Source organism: Cherax quadricarinatus, chromosome 15 (genome assembly GCF_038502225.1).
Source record: "Cherax quadricarinatus isolate ZL_2023a chromosome 15, ASM3850222v1, whole genome shotgun sequence".
Taxonomy (NCBI): domain Eukaryota; kingdom Metazoa; phylum Arthropoda; class Malacostraca; order Decapoda; family Parastacidae; genus Cherax; species Cherax quadricarinatus.
This window is the reverse complement of record NC_091306.1, coordinates 24,608,613-24,632,904: the sequence shown is the minus strand read 5'-3', so window position 1 is coordinate 24,632,904 and position 24,292 is coordinate 24,608,613. Positions and strand designations below refer to the sequence as shown.

The following is a 24,292-nucleotide window of genomic DNA, read 5'->3' as shown; positions in this document are numbered from 1 at the left end:
TAAACTTACTCTCTGTTCAGAACATCCACACTTACTACTGTGCAATCTACATATACAGGACCTTAAATTCCAATATTAACCTTGACCTAAAATGCTTTCTTGATAGTTTTGACAGGACCCACAAGCATAACACCAGACACAAACATCTCTACGACATTCCCCGTGTCCGACTAAATCTATACAAAAATTTCCTCTTCAAGGGGGGCTCCTTGGCGTGGTGAAGAGGCTCTTGGTCTGAGGAATTAGACCTATCGGTCTTCTTCCTCAGACCGAACCTAATTACCCCCCAATCTCCCCTCCCCTATCCCATCCTCCCCATCCTCCCCTTTTTCCTTTCCTCCTCCTCCTCCCCACTCCTCCCTTTTGCCCTTCCTCTTTTTGTCCTTTGGGATTTCTCCCACAGGCGCGCTAGTTCCTAGGTAGGAGAAAGGACACCGGGGTCCATCCCATTCCGTTGAGGTTTCTTGGCGGTGGCGTAGTTTGCCGTGGAATCTGGATTGCCTAGGGATGTCCCGATCCCTCTCCGGTATCCCGGAGTAGCTTTGGGTGTCTTTTGGGCGACGGGTGTAGCTCTGGAAGCCACCTTTCGGATTCCGGGGGTGGTGGCTGAAGGAGGTATGCTTTGTGGCGGATATCCGGCCGCCCTCTCTTTTGTCCACCGAGGTAGCTCGGCAGATGTGAGGTTGCTATCCCAGATTGCTGGTTTACTGGCATGAAGGGTAGGGTATGGCACGGGTTCCATGCTGCATCTGCGCTACTAGCGGTGTCGAGTCCTCTTGGGCGCGGAGGGAGATTTCTGGCCCTTTCATCCCTCCTAGGAACTATCCCTCCCCGGTCCCCCCTTTTTTTTTTCTTTTTTTTATTTTTATTTTCTTTTCTTCTTTCTTTTTTTTTCTTAAAAACAAAAAGAAAGAAGTAACCTAACCATGGCAGCCCTAGTCCATGAACCTGGTACCCCCGGGCCCCTTCTTGATACCGCACCCCGTTCTGACCCCGCCTCGTCTTTGGACCACTCTTCAGACATTCCTCATGCCTCTGTACCTATTGCCGGTGCTGTTTCCTCACCCGCTTCAGGTACTGAGGCCTCGACTGACTCCTTCGATTTATCAGACCTTCGCTCTCCTCTGACTATGCTTCCGGCCTCTCCCTCTACGGTGCGGCAATTTTCAAATCGCCGACCCGTTCCACGTCGGACCAACTCTGGTCCCACGCCTAAACGTCAACGACAATTACCTGCTGATGATACTTCTCCACCTTCACCTTCTCGTTCTTCTCAGAAACGATCGACACGTCCTTCACTACCTTTCCACGCTCAGTTTCAGACTGAACAGTGGACTAAATTCTTCACTTTACGACCAACTTCCTCTACTGCCTATCTTTCTGACCATAGTATTGGCAAGGCACTCCTACGCCATGTTGGTAAAGATATTTCTTTTCATGCTCTTAAGAGCGGTACGCGCATCATTACCGTACAGAATGCTACCCAGGCTCGTGAGCTCTCTCGTCTTACCCATATAGATACTGTTCCTGTCACCCTTGAAAAACATCATTCCCTCAATTCTTGTAGTGGTACCGTTATTCTGCCCCATACCATAGTTCAACAAAATTTCCAGACATGTGGCACCGACATTCTAGAACAGCTGGAACTCCAAGATCTCCCAATCCTCAAGGTAGACACTTACGTTCTTCCTGCCCGTGGGCGGAGACGATACCCTAGCAATGTGGCTCGTTTAACTTTTGACAGCCGAGAACTCCCATCCTCCGTTTATATAGCAGGACATCGGTTACAAGTTCGAAAGGTGATCCCTACACCACAACAGTGTAGAAATTGCTGGCGATTTGGCCATCCAGCGAAATATTGCAGATCTATCGCCGAATGCCCAGTCTGTGGTGCCGATGACCATTCTAATACGTCTTGCAATCGATCTCCCTCTTGCCTTAACTGTCATGAGGCTCACCCTTCGTACTCTCGCCGTTGTCAGGTCTATTTAAACGAGCGGGAAATCCGTTACCTCAAAGAGACAGAAGGTCTCCCTTATGCCATGGCAGTTTCTCATCTCCGCCTCCAAGGGAGACTCCCACGTGTTTCTTATTCCCGTGTTTCAAAACGTCCCCCCACTTCTGGTATCCCATCTTCTACACCCACCTCTGTGGTTACCTCTCCCATAATCACTCCTGTATCTAATCCTTTTGCTGTCCTCGGCTCAGACGTCCCTACTTCAACGCCTCAGTCTAATCTCGCTTCTTCGAGTTCTCTCTTACAAGCCTCAGTATCGACGAGACCTCGTACGACACCTCTTCCCAATCGTCCCTCTACTTCTCAAAAGTCAAAAAAAGGTCCGGTAACACCTCCTACCCATCTTCCACCTCCTCATTTTACCCTCCCTGTCTCTGTCCCTAGTTCTTCCCCTCTCATTGGCTCAGTTACAAGTGCAGAGGTTCACCCTCCTCCTCGTAATGTACCTTCCTCCCCTGTTCCCTCCCAAGTTTCTTCCTCTTCTGCCACCTCCCAGGTTCCTGTCTCTTCTGTCCCCTGCCACGCTTCTCCAGTTCCCTCCACCCTTTCGCCCCCCCCTACCTTGGTACAGTCCAATACAGTTCCAATCTTTACTCATCCTCCCCCTACCATTCCCAATATTGTCTCCCATACGACATCTCTGAATTCCGAAACACTTGAAGCAATCTCTGAATATATTGCAGAGACCAAACCATCAATGGACACTGATCCACCTTCCGCTCTTCCTCTCTCCTCTGCTCCATCTGCGCAACTCCTTTCTTCACAGCGCACCGTTCCTTCGCTGCTTGAACATTTTCCACTGCCTCCGCATGTGGACTTTTCTAACCCTTCTAGTCCGTAGGAACCCTTACCTGCGGATTTCAAGTATCTTTATCATTGCCAATCATGGCCTTTTTACAGTGGAATATACGCGGCCTCAGGGGTAATCGGGGTGAGCTTCAGATGTTACTCTCCCAGTTTGCCCCTGTTGGTGTTTGCTTACAGGAACCAAAATTACACTCTGCTGTTATTTCTCACATCTCAGGCTATAATTTATTGTATTCTTCAGATCCTTTTCCTGATGGGACCTTTAATGAAAGTGCCCTTCTTCTCCGCACTGATATTCCGTACCATCAGCTATTTGTTCATACTTCGCTGCATTACACAGCAGCCCGTATCCACTTACATAGGTGGTATACGCTCTGTTCTTTATATCTCTCTCCTTCTCGGGCATTATCTATTCCGGATTTTGCCTTCCTTGTTTCGTCATTACCGCCACCGATTCTGTTACTTGGTGATTTTAATGCCCACCATTTCCTCTGGGGAGGGTCTCACTGTGATTCCCGTGGAATTCAGTTAGAGGCTTTTCTTGCCACCCACCCCCTCCATGTTTTAAATACAGGTACTCACACCCATTTTGATCCTCGAACTCATACTCTCTCTTGCATCGATCTCTCAGTTTGCTCTTCCTCCGCCGCATTAGACTTTACTTGGTCTGTTCTCCCGGACTTACATGACAGTGATCATTTCCCAATCATTCTTACTTCCCCTTCATATTCGCCACCTCTTCGCACCCCACACTGGCAATTTAATCGGGCAAATTGGAACCTTTACTCACACCTGACTGTTTTTAAAGAGGTTCCTTCTTCGTCCTCCATCGATGAGCTTTTACACCTCTTCTCGTCCTCCGTTTTCACCGCAGCTTCTCATTCTATACCCCAAACTTCGGGCAGGCATTCTCAGAAATGCGTGCCTTGGTGGTCTCCTGCTTGTGCTCGTGCAGTACGTTTGAAACGCGCTGCATGGGGCAGGTACCGGTACAATAGAACCACAGAGCGACTCCTTGATTTTAAACAGAAGCGTGCGATCGCTCGCCGTGTCATCCGTGACGCTAAACGCACTTGCTGGCGAGATTATGTCTCCACCATCACCTCTGCTTCCTCTATGAGTGCAGTCTGGAAAAAAGTACGAAAACTGAGTGGTAAATATTCTCCTGACCCGGCTCCTGTTCTGCGGGTTGCCGGTGTTGATATAGCAAACCCACTAGATGTTGCCAATGAAATTGGCAATCATCTGGTCCGTATTTCTCAGGGACTCCATCTATGCCCCTCATTTCTTTCCTCAAAGTCTGCCAGAGAGTTAGCACCCTTGGACTTTTCTTCTCTCAGAGAAGAACAGTATAATGTGCCTTTTACACTTCAAGAACTGGAGGCAACACTCTCAGCTTGTCGATCATCGGCAGCTGGGCCCGACGACATTCATATTCGTATGCTACAACATTTACATCAGTCAGCCCTTGCAGTCCTATTACACCTTTACAATCTTATTTGGTCACAAGGAGTTCTTCCACAGCTGTGGAAATCCGCCATTGTTCTCCCTTTCCGCAAACCAGGCACTACGGGACATGAAACCTCCCACTATCGTCCCATTGCTCTTACCAGTGCAGTTTGCAAAGTAATGGAACGTCTAGTAAATAGACGTTTAGTGTGGTATTTAGAGACACACAACAGTCTCTCCACTCGTCAATATGGCTTTCGTAAGGGACGTTCTACCATAGACCCCTTACTGCGCTTGGATACGTATGTTCGTAATGCCTTTGCGAATAACCACTCAGTTATTGCCATATTTTTTGACCTTGAGAAGGCATATGACACAACTTGGAGGTATAATATTTTAGCCCAAGCCCACTCCTTAGGCCTTCGAGGCAATCTACCATCCTTCCTTAAGAACTTTTTAACTGACAGGCATTTCCGTGTTCGGGTTAATAATGTGCTCTCCCCGGACTTTGTCCAAGCTGAAGGTGTCCCCCAGGGATGTGTTCTGAGCACAACACTTTTTCTCCTTGCTATTAATGATTTGGCCTCTAGTCTTCCATCAAATATTTGGTCATCACTCTATGTTGATGACTTTGCTATTGCCTGTGCAGGCGCTGACTGTCACCTCCTTACAGTTTCTCTCCAGCATGCAGTCGACCGTGTTTCCAATTGGGCCACCACACATGGGTTTAAATTTTCCAGCACTAAAACCCACCAAATCACTTTCACTAGACGCTCTGTCATCTCTGATCATCCTTTGTACCTCTATGGCTCACGTATCCCTGAACGTGATACAGTCAAGTTTCTGGGCCTCCTCTTTGATCGTAGGTTATCCTGGAAACCTCACATTACCTCTCTGAAGGCAACTTGTCACAGCCGGCTGAACCTTCTTAAAACCCTTGCTCATCTTTCGTGGGGAGCTGATCGTCGAACCCTCCTTCACCTACATTCCACCCTTATTTTATCGAAACTTGATTATGGTGACCAGATCTATTCAGCGGCATCTCCTGCTACTCTCTCTAGCCTTAACCCCATTCATCACCAAGGATTACGTTTATGCCTTGGTGCTTTTCGCTCTTCCCCTGTCGAAAGCCTCTATGCAGAAGCGAACGTTCCATCCTTATCCGATCGCCGTGATGCCCATTGCCTGCGCTACTATGTACGCTCTCATGATCTCCGCAATCCTTCCATTTATAGAATGGTCACTGATATTAGTAGACATTCTTTATTTGTTCGCCGCCCCTGCTTACTCCGTCCCTTCTCTCTTCGCCTTCATTCGCTCTTGTCTTCTCTTCAACTACCACCTTTCTATGTACATGTAGCATCTCACTTTTCCCTACCCCCCTGGGAGGTCCCAGCTGTTCGAGTCTGTTCTTTCTCCCTCCCTTGCTCGAAAGCCCAACTGTCTACGGTCGCTTCCCGCTCTCTTTTTCTTGACCACTTTCACTCTCATTCTCATGCCATTGCTGTGTACACAGATGGCTCTAAGTCTTCTGACGGCGTAGGATTCGCAGCAGTGTTTCCGGACAGCGTCGTACAAGGGCATTTACTATCTTCAGCTAGTATTTTTACTGCTGAATTATATGCCATCCTTACAGCACTTATCCGTATTGCATCTATGCCTGTGTCATCATTTGTGGTTGTCTCAGACTCCCTTAGTGCTTTACAGGCTATACAAAAATTTGATACACCTCACCCCTTAGTCCTCCGTATCCAACTTTGGCTACGCCGCATCTTTACTAAGCATAAAGATATTGTTTTTTGTTGGGTCCCTGGTCATGTTGACGTACAGGGCAATGAACAGGCAGACACTGCTGCGCGGTCAGCAGTACATGACCTACCAGTTTCTTACAGAGGTATTCCATGTACGGACTATTTTGCTGTAATATCTTCCCACCTTCACACCCGTTGGCAACAACGTTGGTCTACTATGCTCGGCAACAAACTTCAGTCTATTAAACCGAGTATAGGTTACTGGCCGTCTTCTTATCACCAGTGTCGAGGTTGGGAGACTACTCTCTCCCGTCTTCGCATTGGCCATACTCGTCTTACTCATGGATATCTCATGGAGAGGCGTCTTGCTCCTCTCTGTGAGAATTGCCAAGCTCCATTATCAGTCAGCCACATTCTGTTGGACTGCCCACTTTATCAACGAGCACGCAGAATTTACCTCTGTCGTCGTCTTCGCCCCGCTGCTCTCTCTTTACCTTCCCTTCTCGCTGATGGACCCACCTTTCATCCGGACTCTCTTATTGACTTTTTGACAACGACTGACTTACTTCACAAATTCTGATACTTTCAGCCCTTTCTACTTGTATCTCTTGCTACCCTCTACCCCCGTACTATCCCCTGCCCCGCTGTTTTCTGTAACCTGCTGATCATCCCCCCTCCCTCCTGCCATCCAATTCCCTTGCTTCCTTCCCTACCCTGCAGCGCTGTATAGCCCTTGTGGCTTAGCGCTTCTTTTTGATTATAATAATAATATACAAAAATTCAATGCATGTCAAAGGCCCTAAAATCTGGAACACCCTACCTGAAAACTCTAGAACTGCAGACACATTCATCACCTTCAAAACTACCGTTAGAAAACATCTTATCTACCTGATACACCCTGTCAACTAACTACATAAAAACCACCTGGTGGTTCACACTTACACTTGCTCACTCACCCATTTGACTATAAGCACAGAAATACGTATCTTAATCTTAAAATAATGATTCCTAACTAGTCACAAGTTTGCCTGTGATACTCTAATATAGAAACTATGTATTGTGCCAAAACAAAAGCATTCACATTGCTAAACTCACAAACTAGTATTTAGTCACTTAGTATTTAGTCAACTTACTCCACAATTTGTAATAATTTAGGGTTAAGAATTAATGTAAGTTTGCCCGAAATGCCTAGCCTTGCTAGGTGTTCTAGTGGCCCCCTCTGTAATTAGTATTTTATTACATATAAACCACACAATAACCAGAATCTGTAAACCCGGCATTGTAACCCTTATAGAGAATAAACTTTGATTTGATTTGATTAGATAAATACATGAGTGGGTGTGGGTGGGTGTGAGTTGGACCTGACCAGCTTGTGCTGCTGGGTCTGGTGCCATCCTCCATCCTTAAGTGACCAGACTATGTGGGCCATTGCGCTAATCCGGGGGAGGGGGGGCATGGACCTGCTCCGCATGGGTCAGTAGGCCTGTTGCAGTATTCCTTCTTTCTTATGTTCTTATGAAATGACAAGAACTATACTATAAATTGTAATTATCATAACATAAAAATTATATAAAATAATATGAAAAAGAGAAAAAAAAAAAGGTATATCGGCAACACTTCTGCAAGTGGCAGGACTGGAGGTTGCCGTCAGGTGAGCATCCAGTGCCCACTTCTCGGCCTCATATCTCTAACCCTTTGAGGGTCGACAGGCCCTCTCTGAAACTCGTTCTCAGGGTCGGCCAAATTTAAAAAAAAAAAAAAAATTATTTTCTCTTATGAAAAGATAGAGAATCTTTTCCCGATCATAAAGACACCAAAAGTTTGAAATTTGATAGAAAACTTACGGAATTATGCTCTCGCAAAGTTAGCGGTCTCGGCGATGTTTACGCATCGGCGATTTTGCCCACTTTGAGCCCCATTTTCGGCCAATTTCACTGTACTAGTCGACAAAAAACATGAATATTTCGCTAGAACTCCATTTTTTCTATCGAATGGGTGCAAGAAACCACCCATTTATGAAATTCAACTATCCAGTACAGTGGTCAGAATTTAGCAATTTTGCCAATTTCACACAAATTTCAAAAGATGCCAATTTCCGAATAGGGTCCAGAATAAACAAGAAAGACATTCCTGGCACTAAAATGACATTTCCTCTAGTCATTAGTCACGTCTCAAGGCCCCTCTTATATTCTTTTGCTTTCCACTTTGAATTTTTATTCTCACAAAATATATAAGATTTACTGTTATGCAGACTACTGCATTAGTGTAAAAAATGGTATAAATATTATTGGTGCACTTGTGAAAGAATATTAGACTCACCAGTTGACGTGTATTGCACGCTTGGCACGATTTGTTTACTTTTGAAGTTTGGTAAAAATCGAACATTTCTGCTACTTTGAGCTCAATTTCAAGGAACCTTTCATTGTAAAACCAGTCAAAATCATCTCAATTTCCGTAATATGTCTTCCATTCTATAAAATGAGACCAAGAAAACTAGAATACAACAATAAATACCATACGAAAATACACTGCAAAGTCGCTGATTTATTCCAAAAAAATGGTCAAAGTTTTTTTTTTCTCATTATGCACTGTGTGCTGCAGGATTTTTTTTAGACTGTGCACACTGACCACATAGACCCATTCTTTCATATGAAGGCCTACCAGCTTTCTCCCACTAGATTTGAGGCCGCTAGAATTTATGCGTACTAGTACGTCAAAAACCCCTACGCGTAAGACGTACTAGTACGACCAAAACCCTCAAAGGGCTAAGTAATGACCCTATTTTGAGTCCTGGAGATGGGAAGTACAGTGCCTGCACTCTGAAGGAGGGGTGTTAATGTTGCAGTTTAAAAACTGTAGTGTAAAGCACCCTTCTGGCAAGACAGTGATGGAGTGAATGATGGTGAAAGTTTTTCTTTTTCGGGCCACCCTGCCTTGGTGGGAATCGGCCGGTGTGATAATAAAAAAATAATAACACTTAGAAAAATGTGCTCTTTATTTCCATAAAAAAAAATTATTTTTCAAAATATTTGGTGCACTGGGGTAGTGAACGTATATATACGTTTGGCCCATTTATGGGTTAAATCTCCTCCACATCATTAAAACATGGAGATCTTTTTGGCCAGAAAACAATGGTCTTTATGGTTTTGAATCAGCAAGTGGGGCACAAATTTAGCAGCCACTCACGTCATGTTCAAGGTTTCAGTCAAAATTCTTTGATATAACCTGTAAGAAATTCCCACAGCACTTGCAATGTCCTGGATACCATGACAACAATCTTTGAAAATAGCTTTTCTCACAGGTGCCGGATCAACCAGGCTGTGATGGATATGTGGGGCAGCAGGCCACCAGCAGCAACAGCCTGGTTGACCAGGCAAGTACCAGATAAGCCTGGCCCATGGCTGGGCTCCAAGAGTAATAAGACTCAAAACTCGTCAAAAGTATATCAAAGGTATAAAGATACTTTTTCAATGTTGACATCTGTTTTTGAAGTTGATGGATGACCAGAGCATTCATCATGCTTAACTGACATTTGTCCTGCTTTGAATCAAGAAAACTGTCGAGAACAATGTATCCAACCCATTGCTTCATCTCCAAATACCTGCTGAAATATTTGCCGAGTTTCACTAGCTGTTTTATCAGGTTTGAAACAGAGTATCTCACACACACACGCTTTCTTTTTTAACCCTTTCAGGGTCCAAGGCCCAAATCTGGAGTCACGCACCAGTGTCCAAGAATTTTCAAAAAAAAAAATTTGTTATTTTTTCTTATGAAATCGTAGAGAATCTTTTTGTGAAGGTAATAAAACAAAAAGTACGAAATTTGGTGGAATATTGACGAAATTATGCTCTCGCAAATTTTGATGTGTCAGCGATATTTACGAATCGGCGATTTTGCCGACTTTGACTCCCATTTTAGGCCAATTACATTATTCCAATCAACCAAATTCTTAGCTATTTCACTAGTATTACTTCTATTCTATCGATTGAGCACAAGAAATCGCCAAGTCAACTGTTTCAACTACAAAATAAAGTGATCGGAAATTGTTAATTTGGCCAATTTAACACAAAGTTCAAAATATTCCAATTTCAAAATAGGGTCCAGAATGAACAATGTAGGCATTCCTGGCACTAAACTAACATTTCCTCTGTTCATTAGTTATGTTTTGAGGCTTTACAAATAAATTCCATTTTAATTTTTTATTCACATAATGAATTTTTATTCACACCAAAAAATAGAAGATTTACTGTTAGGCAATACTGTAATAATTGTATATATATCATAACCATATTTGTGAATGTATATTAGACCCACCAGCTGACGTGTATTAGACGTGTGAGGTCGTTTGTTTACTCTTGAATATCGGCAAAAATTTAACATTTCTGCTACTTTGAGCTCAGTTTCAAGCCATTTCCAGTGCTAAAACCAATCAAAATCATCTCTATTTCTGTAATATGTCTTCCATTCTATCAAATGAGACCAAGAAATCGCAAATACAACTATAAAAAACATACGAAAAAACACTGCAAAGTTGCTGTTTTAATCGAAAAATCATGATTTAATTTTTTTTCTCTCATTATACACAGTGTGCTGCAGGATCTGTTTTATGTGGTACACACATACCACATAGATGTATTCTCTCATATCTAGGCCCAAATGTACCACTCACAGTTTATCAGAGTGAGCTGAGCTCATGGCGTAGATCTACGGTTTGGACCCTGAACATAAAGCCGTAGATCTACGGGACGGACCCTGAAAGGGTTAAAGATTCCATTCTGTTGTACAAAAAAATTGCAATAACACCCTTACATTACAAAAAATGCCCATCTAACTTTAATGGAATGACTGACTGCACTGAAACTCGCCACGTTACTTCACAAAATAGTGTACTGCACAGCGTGATCTACGTTGTCACCATATTTCACCTAGGAAATGCGCAAAAATTTGTGTATGGGAACTATGATAGCACCTCGTAATTACACATTCTCTTGCCTTTTATGGTGAAACAGTTACCTGAGAAAGAACTCTACAACTGCTATGTATACTTTCTATTGTACTGATAAGAAAATAATAAAGAGCAAGAATGTAAAGAAGAAAAAGATGTCACACTTTATTTCATTCCTGATTGACATGGAATTCCAAAAATAGTCATAAATCTAATTAGGATGTAATTCTTCAGAATGTGTTAATTACTATACCCCCTTTTCTTTTACAGTTTTTTTTTTTGGTCACTTGGAAATGAAAAAGAATGCTCAACTATAAGATATTAATCAAAATAGAAGTATAGTGTAAAAACACTACAGTGGTCAGTTTGGCCTTTGATATCTATCTGAAATCTTGAGTTCTGAACCAAATAAATGTACTTACAAATCTCTTGAATAAAAATGATGCTTACCAAATATTTTTGTTTCATTCACTTCAGATATCTCGAGAAGCCTGTTACATATCGACTTGAAACTTACACATTTTGTGTATGCTAAATGAAAATATCATTGTACTTTTATACTGCATTCCACCAAATGCTTTTTTGTCTCCTGCCAAAGCAGGGTGATCCAAAGATCAAAACACAATCAAAATAATTTATTTAATTATTGTCTTTTTCTTTATATAAAGTTTATTTGATAGGATTATGCATGGTAACAGTTTTATATTGAGACTTACTTAGTTAAAGTATCTTTGTCCTCTGAAAGTTGTGTCACATAGGTGTTATTCATGCTTCCCATGCGAGATTTCAGACTGTGTCTTGTCTTCTGTAGTACATTCTTGATTGGTAGAATGTGACCATACTCTTGCAATGCATGACACAGGTCAGTAATATACCACGATCCTAAATTTAAAGAATAGACAGGAAATAATACTTTAATTTTAGAAACAAAATACCGAGTAGACTTATGTAAAAATTTCATATTTACTACCCATAAATGTATTCACCAGATCACTGCAAAAAGTTGCAAAGTGACATAGCTGCTTAAAATACTATACAGGTCCTCCATCACAAATCCGGCATCATTGGGACCTGTAGTGTGCCGGATTACTGAGTTTGCCGAATTACAGAGTGGTTAAGTTAGAAAACGCTTAATAAAATTAACCAACTTGACTTACACAGTTCAATGAACATCGGCAAAAATCAAACATTTCCGCTACTTTGAGCTCAATTTCAAGGTACTTTTCGTCATGAAAGCAATCAAAATCATGTCTATTTCTGTAATATATCTTCCATTCTATCAAATGAGTCCAAAAAATGAGAATACAATCATAAAAACCATACGAAAATATACTGCAAAGAGGCGGCTCATGGCTAAGAAGTTAACTCTCTTACTTATCATCCGTCTTTTTTATTTTTGTTGTACAAAAAGAAGCATCTTTCCGCCATACATTCCCCAAGTTTCAATGAGATAGCCCAACAAACAACTGAGAAAAAAAAATATTTACCAAAAATCATATATGGCAAGCCCAAGCCAGGTACTGGAAATAAGTCACTTTGTCTGACTTTTCTGGGTTATCCTAGGTTCTCTATACATACACTGCTATGTATGATAATCTATGTAACTGTATTTGTGTATACCTGAATAAACTTATTTACTTCTAGTCTGTCAACTGAGTACAGTACAAGAAACCGCCCATTCACTTATTTCAACTACCCAATAAAGTGGTCAGAAATTGGCGATTTGGCTGATTTCACACAAATTTCAACAAATGCCAATTTCAAAATAGGGTCCAGAATAAACAATGCAGACATTCCTGGCACTAAAATAACATTTTCTCTGTTCATTAGTCATGGCTACAGGCCCCTCTTATATTACTCTTGCTTACCATTTAGAATTTTTATTCACAAAAAAAAAATAAAAGATTTACTCTTATGCAGACTACTGCATTATTGTAATAATTGTATAAATAATGTCAATCCATTCTTGACTCCGTACTGGAATTTAGACTGGCAGGCGGACAAGGTATTGGACGGTGACGTCATTTGTTTACTCTTGAGCTTCGCTAAAGAATAGAACATTTTCCTTACTGTGAGCGCAATTTCAAGGTACTTTTTGTCATGAAAGCAATCAAAATCATATCTATTTCTGCAATATATCTTTCATTCTATCAAATGAGACTGAAAAAATGAGAATATAACCATAACAACCATACAAAAATATACCGCTAAGCGGCCGCTAATGGCTGAGAAGTGAACTCCACTATTTATGGTCTGATTTCTTTCATTTTTGTTGTACGTGAAGAAGTATCTTTCCACCGGATCACCTATCACAAAGCTAACAGAGGGAAAATTCTTAGGAATCCACCTTGATAATAGACTCAAATTTCATACACATATACAACAAATTTCTAAGAAAATTTCCAAGACTGTAGGCATACTATCGAAGATACGGTACTATGTTCCACAGTCAGCCCTCCTGGCCCTATATCACTCTCTTATTTACCCCTATCTCACCTATGGAATTTGTGCATGGGGCTCAACAACAATTAACCATCTCAGACCACTAATTACCCAACAAAAGGCTGCAGTTAGAATGATAACAAATTCTCACTACAGGCAGCACACTCCACCAATATTCAATACACTAAACCTACTCACCATACAAAACATCCATACTTATTACTGCACCTATTACATACATAGAACACTTAACTCTGATATTAACCCTCCCCTCAAACATCTCCTTGCCAACCTCAACAGAACACATGACCATAACACAAGGCACAGATCACTCTTTGATGTTCCTCGTGTCCATCTCACACTATGCAAAAACTCAATGCACATAAAAGGCCCTAAAATCTGGAATTCATTACCTGTAAATATAAAAGAAACACTACCTGTTTATAAATTCAAGTCTCTTCTCAAAGATCACTTACTCACCCAAAACCAAATAAATACTGAATAACTGAACCTTATAAATTGTATATCTTAAATGTTTCTCACAATTATATCACATAAATGTTAAACCTAAAACCCAATCTAACTTTATTATTTTTTAAATACACTACCTAACAGAATACTCCATACGACTGAATGCACAACAATGCATGCAACCATATGACCTGTCTTTGTAATACTCATTTGTGCTTTATAGTTATCTGTTTACAATAATGTATTATCACTGATTTCATCATTGCTTAGTTAATTTTAAGCCAGCCCGAAATGCTATGCATAGTATAAGTGGCTTTGGCATGCTGCTCTTATCTGTATTTTTTTTGTACCTCTGTATGTATGCTCAAATTGTTAATAAATAAATAAATAAATAAATAAATCATACATTGCCCAAGTTTGAATAAGATAACCCAACAAACAACTGAGAAAATAATAATAATAATAATAATATCTTTATTTACTACACGTACATGTACAAGGTGTACAGGCCTAGCTGACATCAGTGACATACTACTGTATAGAAAGGCACTTGTTATGCTGAGTATTTCAAGAAAATTAGGTCAGTGTCCCAGGATAACACCCACACTAGTCGACTAACACCCAGGTACCCATTTACTGATGGGTAAACATAGACAACAGGTGTAAAGAAACACGCCTAATGTTTCTACCCTGGCTGGGAATCGAATATTTACCAAAAATCATATATGGCTAACCCAAGCCAGGTACTAAAAATAAGCCACGTTGATTTTTTTTTGGGTTATCCTAGGTTCTCTACACATATGCTGCTATGTGTGATAATCTATAGAGAGAAAATAACTTTTTTGTTTCATGTTTATGGTGGAGTACGAGTGTATATCATAGTTAGCCCTGTGCTATACTCCATTTTCTCTAATATAAGCCACCAAGACAAGGATAGGAGAATGGTATTGTTTACCATATCCTCTACATAACTCTGTCGAACTGCTCGGTGTTATGCCAAATATTATTCATTCTGGAGTATTTAACATGTTTTATGTTATTTATATTGTTTCTTATGTCATATTAGATCAATTGTGATAGGCAAATAAGCTGTAGTGTTGATATTAGCGTAATAATAAAGCATATTCTCCTGCTTCATGAGACTGAGATCATGGCAACCGACAGTGGCTTCAAAGCCACCTTATCTTTAATGGATAATGTACTGTGTAGGTGCTTTACATAATGAGAAGCATTTCTTTTATTCATTGGAACCATGGCTAGGGCTAAAAGTAAGCAGGTTAAAACAATAAATGGAGAAAAAGAAATTGGAATGACTTATGCAGCAAGTAGCGCCACCAAACAGTACCAGCAGGTTGGTGTGGCGACCCTGGAAATTTGAAATTATGCTAGCCAAAATTAGTGCCGAATAACTGAAGGAACCGAATAACCGATTGCCGGATTTGTGATGGCGGACCTGTACTCTGCTTTTAGAAACTTATGTTCAAATGTAACCCCCACAGGTTGTGAAGAAGTGTACCAGAAAAATTAACTATCATACTAACCTTCTGTCTGGCTTCTTACAGCTGAGTAGCCTTTCACAGTAGCAGCCGAAATAAGGCAGTCACTTTCTACATGAGTAACTGTGCAGGTATCTTGTTGAAGGAGTATTGCTAGAAAAGATACAAATATTTTTTTAAAAATACATTTGCTGTTTCCTATCAAGTTTGTAAAGCCCAAAAAATAAGCAAATTAAAGGGAGGAAAATGCAATTAGGTAACTATATGATGTACTGCATATCTTACGTACTCAATTCTGCACTCTACTGGTCTACAGGTTACCTACATATTTTCAGTATGAGCCAAGTTCAGGCCTTCCTGGTGACTACTTGATCAACCAGTACAAAACACCTTCACACCTAAAGAAACCTGCCATTTTTTATTTTGGAGTTACCCTTAGTTAACCCTGCAATTTTTTTTTTTGTATTTTCTTTTTTGTAATAGGTTCAAAGTTAGGGATAACAGATGGTAACATGCCCTTTGGTCTGAGGGACAGTAGTTGCAATTCAAATGTGTCTTACTACACACTTCCTACAGTACAAGTAATTAAAGATATTTGCCTTGATTAGTCTTATTAAATTGTTAAATTATTATTATATTCATGGGAAGCATTAAACCTGTAAGGTTCATACAATGCTGGGAAATAGGAGGCAATCAGATCTGATCCAAGGAAGGGAAGCTCGAGTTCCTTGAATCAAGAGTTCTTCGTCAGCATCAAGGCATTTCCTAAGAAGGGATGAATTGTCAGACGACTTTAGAAATGTTAAATGACAAACTAAAATATTCACTTGTAAGAAAAATAAAACCAAATTTAGATTCAAGTAATATTATTAACCTAACTAAATGCAAGGATACAACAATCAAGGAAGAGAGGGGGAAAGGAAAGTGTCTTAGACAAGATAAATGAGATTCTTGACAAACCCATGTTAAAAGTTTAGGAGAGACCTTACTTTCTAGAAGATAGATCACTCTATAATAAGTTATCTTGTAACATGGCCAGTCTTAAACCAGAGGACAGATGGTATGAATATCATAAAATTGGAACATTTAGCAACAAAGAAATTTACAAAAAATAAAGGGAGAAGTAAAAGCTCAGAGTTTTCACCTTTGCATACACTGATATATATTTTCAAGGAAACGGTGTAAAAAAGAAATCTGTACTAAAATTAACTTAGAGCAATGTTAGGTGAGGTTTATCGAATATATTTTTAACTGAATACTTCATTGCTTAGTTAATCTTAAGTTAATTTTAAGCCTGCCCGTAATGCTATGCATTCAAGTGGCTTTGGCATGCTGCATTTAACTATTCTTTTGTACTTCTCTGTATCATGTTCAAATAAATAAATAAATAAAAATTAGCCTCATCCTACAGAGCTTATCTCCGGTGGTACAAAGTGGAGTATCTGAATAGCCAAGGAGAAGTGACTATAATGGTATAGGATAAGGAAAATGATGCCCCAATGTTTGTAACTACACTTTAGTAGAACTAATACTTACGTCTCAGAGCTTGTTCACCTCGGCATGCTTGAACAAAATACAGTCTTGGTTTGTTCAGAAGAGCCTGACTGAAACATAACTTGCGAATATCTGTGATGGAAATGCAAGACCGATCATGCAAGTAGAGCTGATCTGCAAAATGGTAATTTTCAATCTGGGTCAAGAAGTAATTCTATTTGTAGGTAAGATATGTTTGGACATCTATACATAAATAATGATATTCTCTAAAACAGCAATTAATAGCAATAACATGTTTATACGATGGAAATTAAATTTTATAACCCTGAGGCAGCAGATCTACCCAGCAGGACGCCGGTGTATCATCAACCCCCATCACCGCCGCCACCCAGGGAACAACAACAACAAACATGGCTGACTCCCCCTCCAACTCCACTCCCTTCAAAGGATTCACCCATGATAACTCAGGTATGATTATTCCTGACAATATCAAGGACTACATCGTTGCTCTAGAAAATGAAATCAAAGATATCAAAGCAACACTTGAGCGACGAGAATCCAAGATAACCAACCTCGAGAATAAGATCCAAAACCTTGAAGAGAAGATTACATCGGGAAGTGTTGACACAGAAAATACTCTAAAAGCAGCTATAGCCAGTCACACTGAGCAAATAACAACAATAAATATGAAGGTTGAAGAAGCAATCAAGGACTGGAATCAGAACATGCACACTCGACTAAATGAATACCTTGATTTCCAAGACGACAAAACTGAACAAGATAAGTTGTCTGATGCAGTTATAATAAACAGTCCACACATTCCTAGTGACATAACACAAGCACAGTGCAAAGAAACTGCTATCAGGATAATACAGAACCACGTACAAGTCATCGTGCAAAACAATGAAATCAAAGAAACACGTTTGCTAGGAAAACCAGGAAGTAAACACAGTATAATGATCCGACTTCATTCATACGAAAAAAGAAAGGACCTAATTAAATCAGCAATTACAATGAAAAATGGAGTGTACATAAATGAGTGTCTAACAAAAAAACGTCAAAACCTTCTGTTCAGGCTGAGAAAACTTAAACAGGAAAACAAAATACATCAGTGTTTCACGCGAGATGGGAAAATACTAGTAAGGAAAACATCAACAGGACAACAATATACCATCTCAAACGAACATGATTTCTCTACCTTCCTTAGAAAAGCTGACATTTCTGTAACAGATTAGGTAAGTGCCCTTAATACATATATACGTGTGGTGCATATAGTGTATGTTACTATTATATTGTGCATTATTATTTTTATTATTTTTCATCACTAGCTAATGCCAACTACCTCCAATACTCTATACTTCTTTCTTACTGCTATTAACCCTTTCAGGGTCCAAGGCCCAAATCTGGAGTCACGCACCAGTGTCCAAGATATTTAAAAAAAAAAATTTGTTATTTTTTCTTATGAAATCGTAGAGAATCTTTTTGTGAAGGTAATAAAACAAAAAGTACGAAAATTGGTGGAAAATTGACGAAATTATGCTCTCGCGAATTTTGATGTGTCAGCGATATTTACGAATCGGCGATTTTGCCGACTTTGACTCCCATTTTAGGCCAATTACATTATTCCAATCAACCAAATTCTTAGCTATTTCACTAGTATTGCTTCTATTCTATCGATTGAGCACAAGAAATCGCCAAGTCAACTGTTTCAACTACAAAATAAAGTGATCGGAAATTGTTAATTTGGCCAATTTAACACAAAGTTCAAAATATTCCAATTTCAAAATAGGGTCCAGAATGAACAATGTAGGCATTCCTAGCACTAAACTAACATTTCCTCTGTTCATTAGTTATGTTTTGAGGCTTTACAAATAAATTCCATTTTGATTTTTTATTCACATAATGAATTTTTATTCACACCAAAAAATAGAAGATTTACTGTTATGCAATACTGTAATAATTGTATAAATATCATCACCATATTTGTGAATGTATATTAGACCCACCAGCTGACGTGTATTAGACGTATGAGGTCGTTTGTTTACTCTTGAATATCGGCAAAAATTTAACATTTCTGCTACTTTGAGCTCAGTTTCAAGCCATTTCCGATGCTAAAACCAATCAAAATAATCTCTATTTCTGTAATATGTCTTCCATTCTATCAAATGAGACCAAGAAATCGCAAATACAACTATAAAAAAAAAACGAAAAAACACTGCAAAGTTGCTGTTTTAATCGAAAAATCATGATTTCATTTTTTTTCTCTCATTATGCACAGTGTGCTGCAGGATCTGTTTTATGTGGTGCACACATACCACATAGATGTATTCTCTCATATCTAGGCCCAAATGTACCACTCACAGTTTATCAGAGTGAGCTGAGCTCATGGCGTAGATCTACGGTTTGGACCCTGAACGTAAAACCGTAGATCTACGGGACGGACCCTGAAAGGGTTAATTGCTCATAATTTTAAATTACAAGTCAAATCTTACTCCAAATTAATAATATTCATTATTCTTACCTGTCCATTTAATTTTGTTTATCACTACTTGTTTTTTAGTCACTTTTCATTGTGTACAATTAGTATATATTCCAATTACTTTTTTGCAAGTACCAAAACTATCTTTTGCTAGCTAGTACCAACTACCTCATTTTTTTTACTTTTTATTGTGCAATAAACTGCTCAATTTATTTAATATTACAAATCAAATCCTACTCCTAAACCAATATTATTTCATAGTGACCATCTGTCCATTTAACTTTGTTTACCACTACTTAATTTTAGTCCCTTATATATTTTCTCCTTTATTTTAGCTTTATATAACTACCCTAGTTTATATATTCACAATTGTTAAAATAATCAAGGTGCTATTCTCAGGTGCTAAAGTAGAATAAGTTCACAATTTTGCCATTATATTCCAAAGCTCATTTATTTGATTACCACTTTATTGTTCACCACAACTTATATTAGTCCCTTTTATATTATAATTTTATACTATAATTCTAACTTTAAAGAATTACCTTTATAGTACTACCTACTATCATATTCCCAAGCTCCATTATTTGATCATCACTTTATTTGTATTAGTCCCTTTTATATTGTCTCCTTTATTTTAGCTTAAAAAAAAAAAAAAAAAAAACTACCTTAGCTCATTATTTTACATTTGTTAAATAATTCAGGTGCTATTTTTTAGCTTAAGACTATTTACCTTGTTTTATACTTAATTCTAACTATAGATTCACTACAAATCTTATGATTACAAGCATTGATCCTGATACCAACCTCTTATTTAATGACTTAAATGAATCAAACAGTTACTGTAATTACTACACTGCAGAACAATCAAAGGCACTTCTCAGTGCCAACAACAACATAACTATCTTTAACTACAATATCAGATCTTTAAGCAAGCATTACGATGACCTCATAGCATTACTAAATTCCTTACATGCCAATATGTCCATCATTACACTAACTGAAACCTGGCTAAAGCCTGATAGTACAGATGTCTATGCCATTCCTGGTTACACAGCCATACACAACTGTAGGCCAGACCAACAAGGGGGTGGCACAGCCATATACTACTCAGACCAACTAGAATGTATCACTAATACTTGCACAAGGGATGAACATGGGGAATATATAATAGCCAAATTCAAATCCAAATACCTACAAAAACCTCTCACATTGATAAACATCTACAGAGTTCCACAGTCAAACATTAGCCAATTTAGTCAAAACCTAGGAAGTATGATAACTGATGCACGCATGAACAAAGATCACTTACTACTCTCAGGTGACTTCAATATAAATCTCCTGCAAGACCAGGACCCACACGTTACTGAATTCACAAACACAATGAGTAACTGTATGTTGCTACCAACAGTAACAAAACCTACAAGAGTTACAAAGACTAGTGTTTCCCTACCTGACCACATCTGGACCAACACCATATCCCCTTTAAAATCAGGCATAATTACAGATAATACCACAGACCACTACCCTACTTTCCTCATAACAACTCTTGGTAAACTACCCCAAGACACTACTAAAGTCACCTTCAGACTTCGCAATGAGGCAGCCATTAATAACTTCACAACAGCAGTAGCAAACATTGACTGGCACACTGAGCTAGAAATCTATACAGATATTGACGAATGTATTAATAATTTTATAAAAAAGACCCAATACCTCTATAACAAGCACTGCCCTAAAAAAACTAAACAGATGACAGCTAAGAGACTGAACAGTCCCTGGCTAACACCCAGCATTCTCAAATCCATAAATACAAAACACCAATATGAAAAACAGTACAGAATGGGTCACATAACCAGAGACCAAACAAAACGTTACTCGTCAATCCTAACCAGCCTGATAAGAAGGGCAAAAAAATTGTATTATGAGAACAGATTATCCAACTTAAGAGGTGATATAAAAAAGACCTGGAAAACCCTATCAGAAATTCTGGGAACAAAAAAGATATCACAAAATAGCGAAATAAAATTAGCAAAATCAGATGAACCCCAACTCCCACCAACAGAAACAGCAAACAGACTCAATGATTTCTTCTCCACTATAGGACAAAACCTTGCCAATAAAATCCCAAGCTCAGATACCCCACCAAATGACTACCTCACCGGCAACTACCCGAACACACTGTTCCTAGCTCCGACTAACCCATACGAAGTCTCCCTTATTATCAACGCACTAAAAAACAAGGCAGGAGATTTAAATACATTACCACCCTTTATATACAAAAAAGTGTCACAAGTGCTATCACCAATCATTGCAACACTCTTTAACAAATCCATTGAATCCTCCACCTTCCCTACAGTACTCAAAATAGCAAGGGTCACCCCGATTCACAAAGGAGGTGACCAAACAGAGTTGAATAACTATAGGCCAATATCCAACTTACACCCTCTCTCAAAAATCTTCGAAAAATTAATTCATAAACGAATCTACTCCTACCTTATCTCCCAAAACATACTCAACCCCTGCCAATTTGGATTCAGGCCTAATAAAAATACTAATGATGCTATTATACACATGCTAGAACATATATACACTGCAATAGAGAAAAAAGAAGTCCCACTGGGGATCTTCATTGACTTACGTAAAGCTTTTGATACAGTTGACCATGACTTGCTCCACGTAAAATTGTCACACTATGGTATAAGAGGGCACTCCCTCAACTACCTCAAGTCATACCTCAGCAACAGAAGCCAATATGTGTACGCAAATGGGGCAAACTCTTCTGCACAACCAATTACAGTTGGTGTCCCACAGGGAAGTGTCCTTGGCCCTCTTCTATTTCTCCTATACATAAATGACCTACCAAATGCTTCGCAATTACTCAAACCCACACTATTTGCAGATGACACTACATACGTCTTCTCCCACCCGAGCCCAGTCACGCTAGCCAATACTGTAAATACCGAATTACAGAAAATATCTACCTGGATGAGGACTAACAAACTTACACTAAACGTTGACAAAACCTACTTCAATCAGTTTGGTAACAGAGCTACAGATGTCCCTCTTAAGATAATGATAAATGGATCACCTATCACAAAGCTAACAGAGGGAAAATTCTTAGGAATCCACCTTGATAATAGACTCAAATTTCATACACATATACAACAAATTTCTAAGAAAATTTCCAAGACTGTAGGCATACTATCGAAGATACGGTACTATGCTCCACAGTCAGCCCTCCTGGCCCTATATCACTCTCTTATTTACCCCTATCTCACCTATGGAATTTGTGCATGGGGCTCAACAACAATTAACCATCTCAGACCACTAATTACCCAACAAAAGGCTGCAGTTAGAATGATAACAAATTCTCACTACAGGCAGCACACTCCACCAATATTCAATACACTAAACCTACTCACCATACAAAACATCCATACTTATTACTGCACCTATTACATACATAGAACACTTAACTCTGATATTAACCCTCCCCTCAAACATCTCCTTGCCAACCTCAACAGAACACATGACCATAACACAAGGCACAGATCACTCTTTGATGTTCCTCGTGTCCATCTCACACTATGCAAAAACTCAATGCACATAAAAGGCCCTAAAATCTGGAATTCATTACCTGTAAATATAAAAGAAACACTACCTGTTTATAAATTCAAGTCTCTTCTCAAAGATCACTTACTCACCCAAAACCAAATAAATACTGAATAACTGAACCTTATAAATTGTATATCTTAAATGTTTCTCACAATTATATCACATAAATGTTAAACCTAAAACCCAATCTAACTTTATTATTTTTTAAATACACTACCTAACAGAATACTCCATATGACTGAATGTACAACAATGCATGCAACCATATGACCTGTCTTTCTAATACTCACTTGTGCTTTATAGTAATCTGTTTACATTAATGTTTTATCACTGATTTCATCATTGCTTAGTTAATCTTAAGTTAATTTTAAGCCAGCCCGTAATGCTATGCATAGTATAAGTGGCTTTGGCATGCTGCTCTTATCTGTATTTTTTTGTACCTCTGTATGTGTGCTCAAATTGTAAATAAATTACTGCTTAACCCTTTCAGGGTTGGTGCCGTACTAGTATGGCTTGCATGCCAGGGTTGGTGCCATACTAGTATGCATAAATTCTAGCACCTTCAAATCTAGCGAGGGAAAGCTGGTAGGCCTACATATGAAAGAATGGGTCTATGTGGTCAGTGTGCACACTTTAAAAAAAAACCTGCAGCACACAGTGCATAATGAGAAAAAAAAACTCCAACCGTGTTTTTGCTTTAAAACAGCGACTTTGCAGTGTATTTTCGTATGCTATTTATGGTTGTATTCTAGTTTTCCTGGTCTCATTTTATAGAATGAAAGACATATTACAGAAATTAAGATGATTTTGATTGGTTTCACAATGAAAAGTACCTTGAACTTGGGCTCAAAGAAGCAGAAATGTTCGATTTTTGCCAAAGTTCAAAAGTAAACAAATCATGCCACACGTCCAATACACATCAACTGGTGAGTCTATTATTCTTTCACTAGTGTGCTGATATTGTTTATACCATTTCTACACAAATGCAGTAGTCTGCATAACAGTAAATCTTCTATTTTTTGTGAGAATAAAAATTTAAAGTGGAAAGCAAAAGAAATGTAAGAGAGGCCTAGGGACATGTGGCAGGGAAGACAGTGTGGGTGTGGGGAAGGCAGTGTGGGTGTGGGGAAGGCAGTGTGGGTGTGGGGAAGGCAGCATGGATGTGGGGAAGGCAGCGTGGATGTGGGGAAGACAGCTTGAGTGGTGGGGAAGGCAGTGTGGATGGTGGGAAAGGCAGCGTGGATGGTGGGAAAGGCAGCGTGGATGGTGGGAAAGGCAGCGTGGATGGTGGGAAAGGCAGCGTGGATGGGGAAGACAGTATGGGTG

At 39.4% G+C, this 24,292-nt stretch overlaps 1 protein-coding gene across 1 annotated transcript in view; it reads right to left on the bottom strand.

Moving 5' to 3' along the window:
• Positions 1 to 24,292, bottom strand: part of LOC128692088 (caspase-8-like) — a 278,225-nt gene that overhangs the window by 31,392 nt on the left and 222,541 nt on the right. The window contains exons 9-11 of the mRNA XM_053781078.2: positions 16,915 to 17,046; positions 15,424 to 15,531; positions 11,686 to 11,851 (exon numbers count right to left, since the gene is read on the bottom strand). Coding sequence (XP_053637053.2) covers positions 11,686 to 11,851; positions 15,424 to 15,531; positions 16,915 to 17,046 — 406 coding nt within the window. The remainder of the gene's footprint in view (positions 1 to 11,685; positions 11,852 to 15,423; positions 15,532 to 16,914; positions 17,047 to 24,292) is intronic.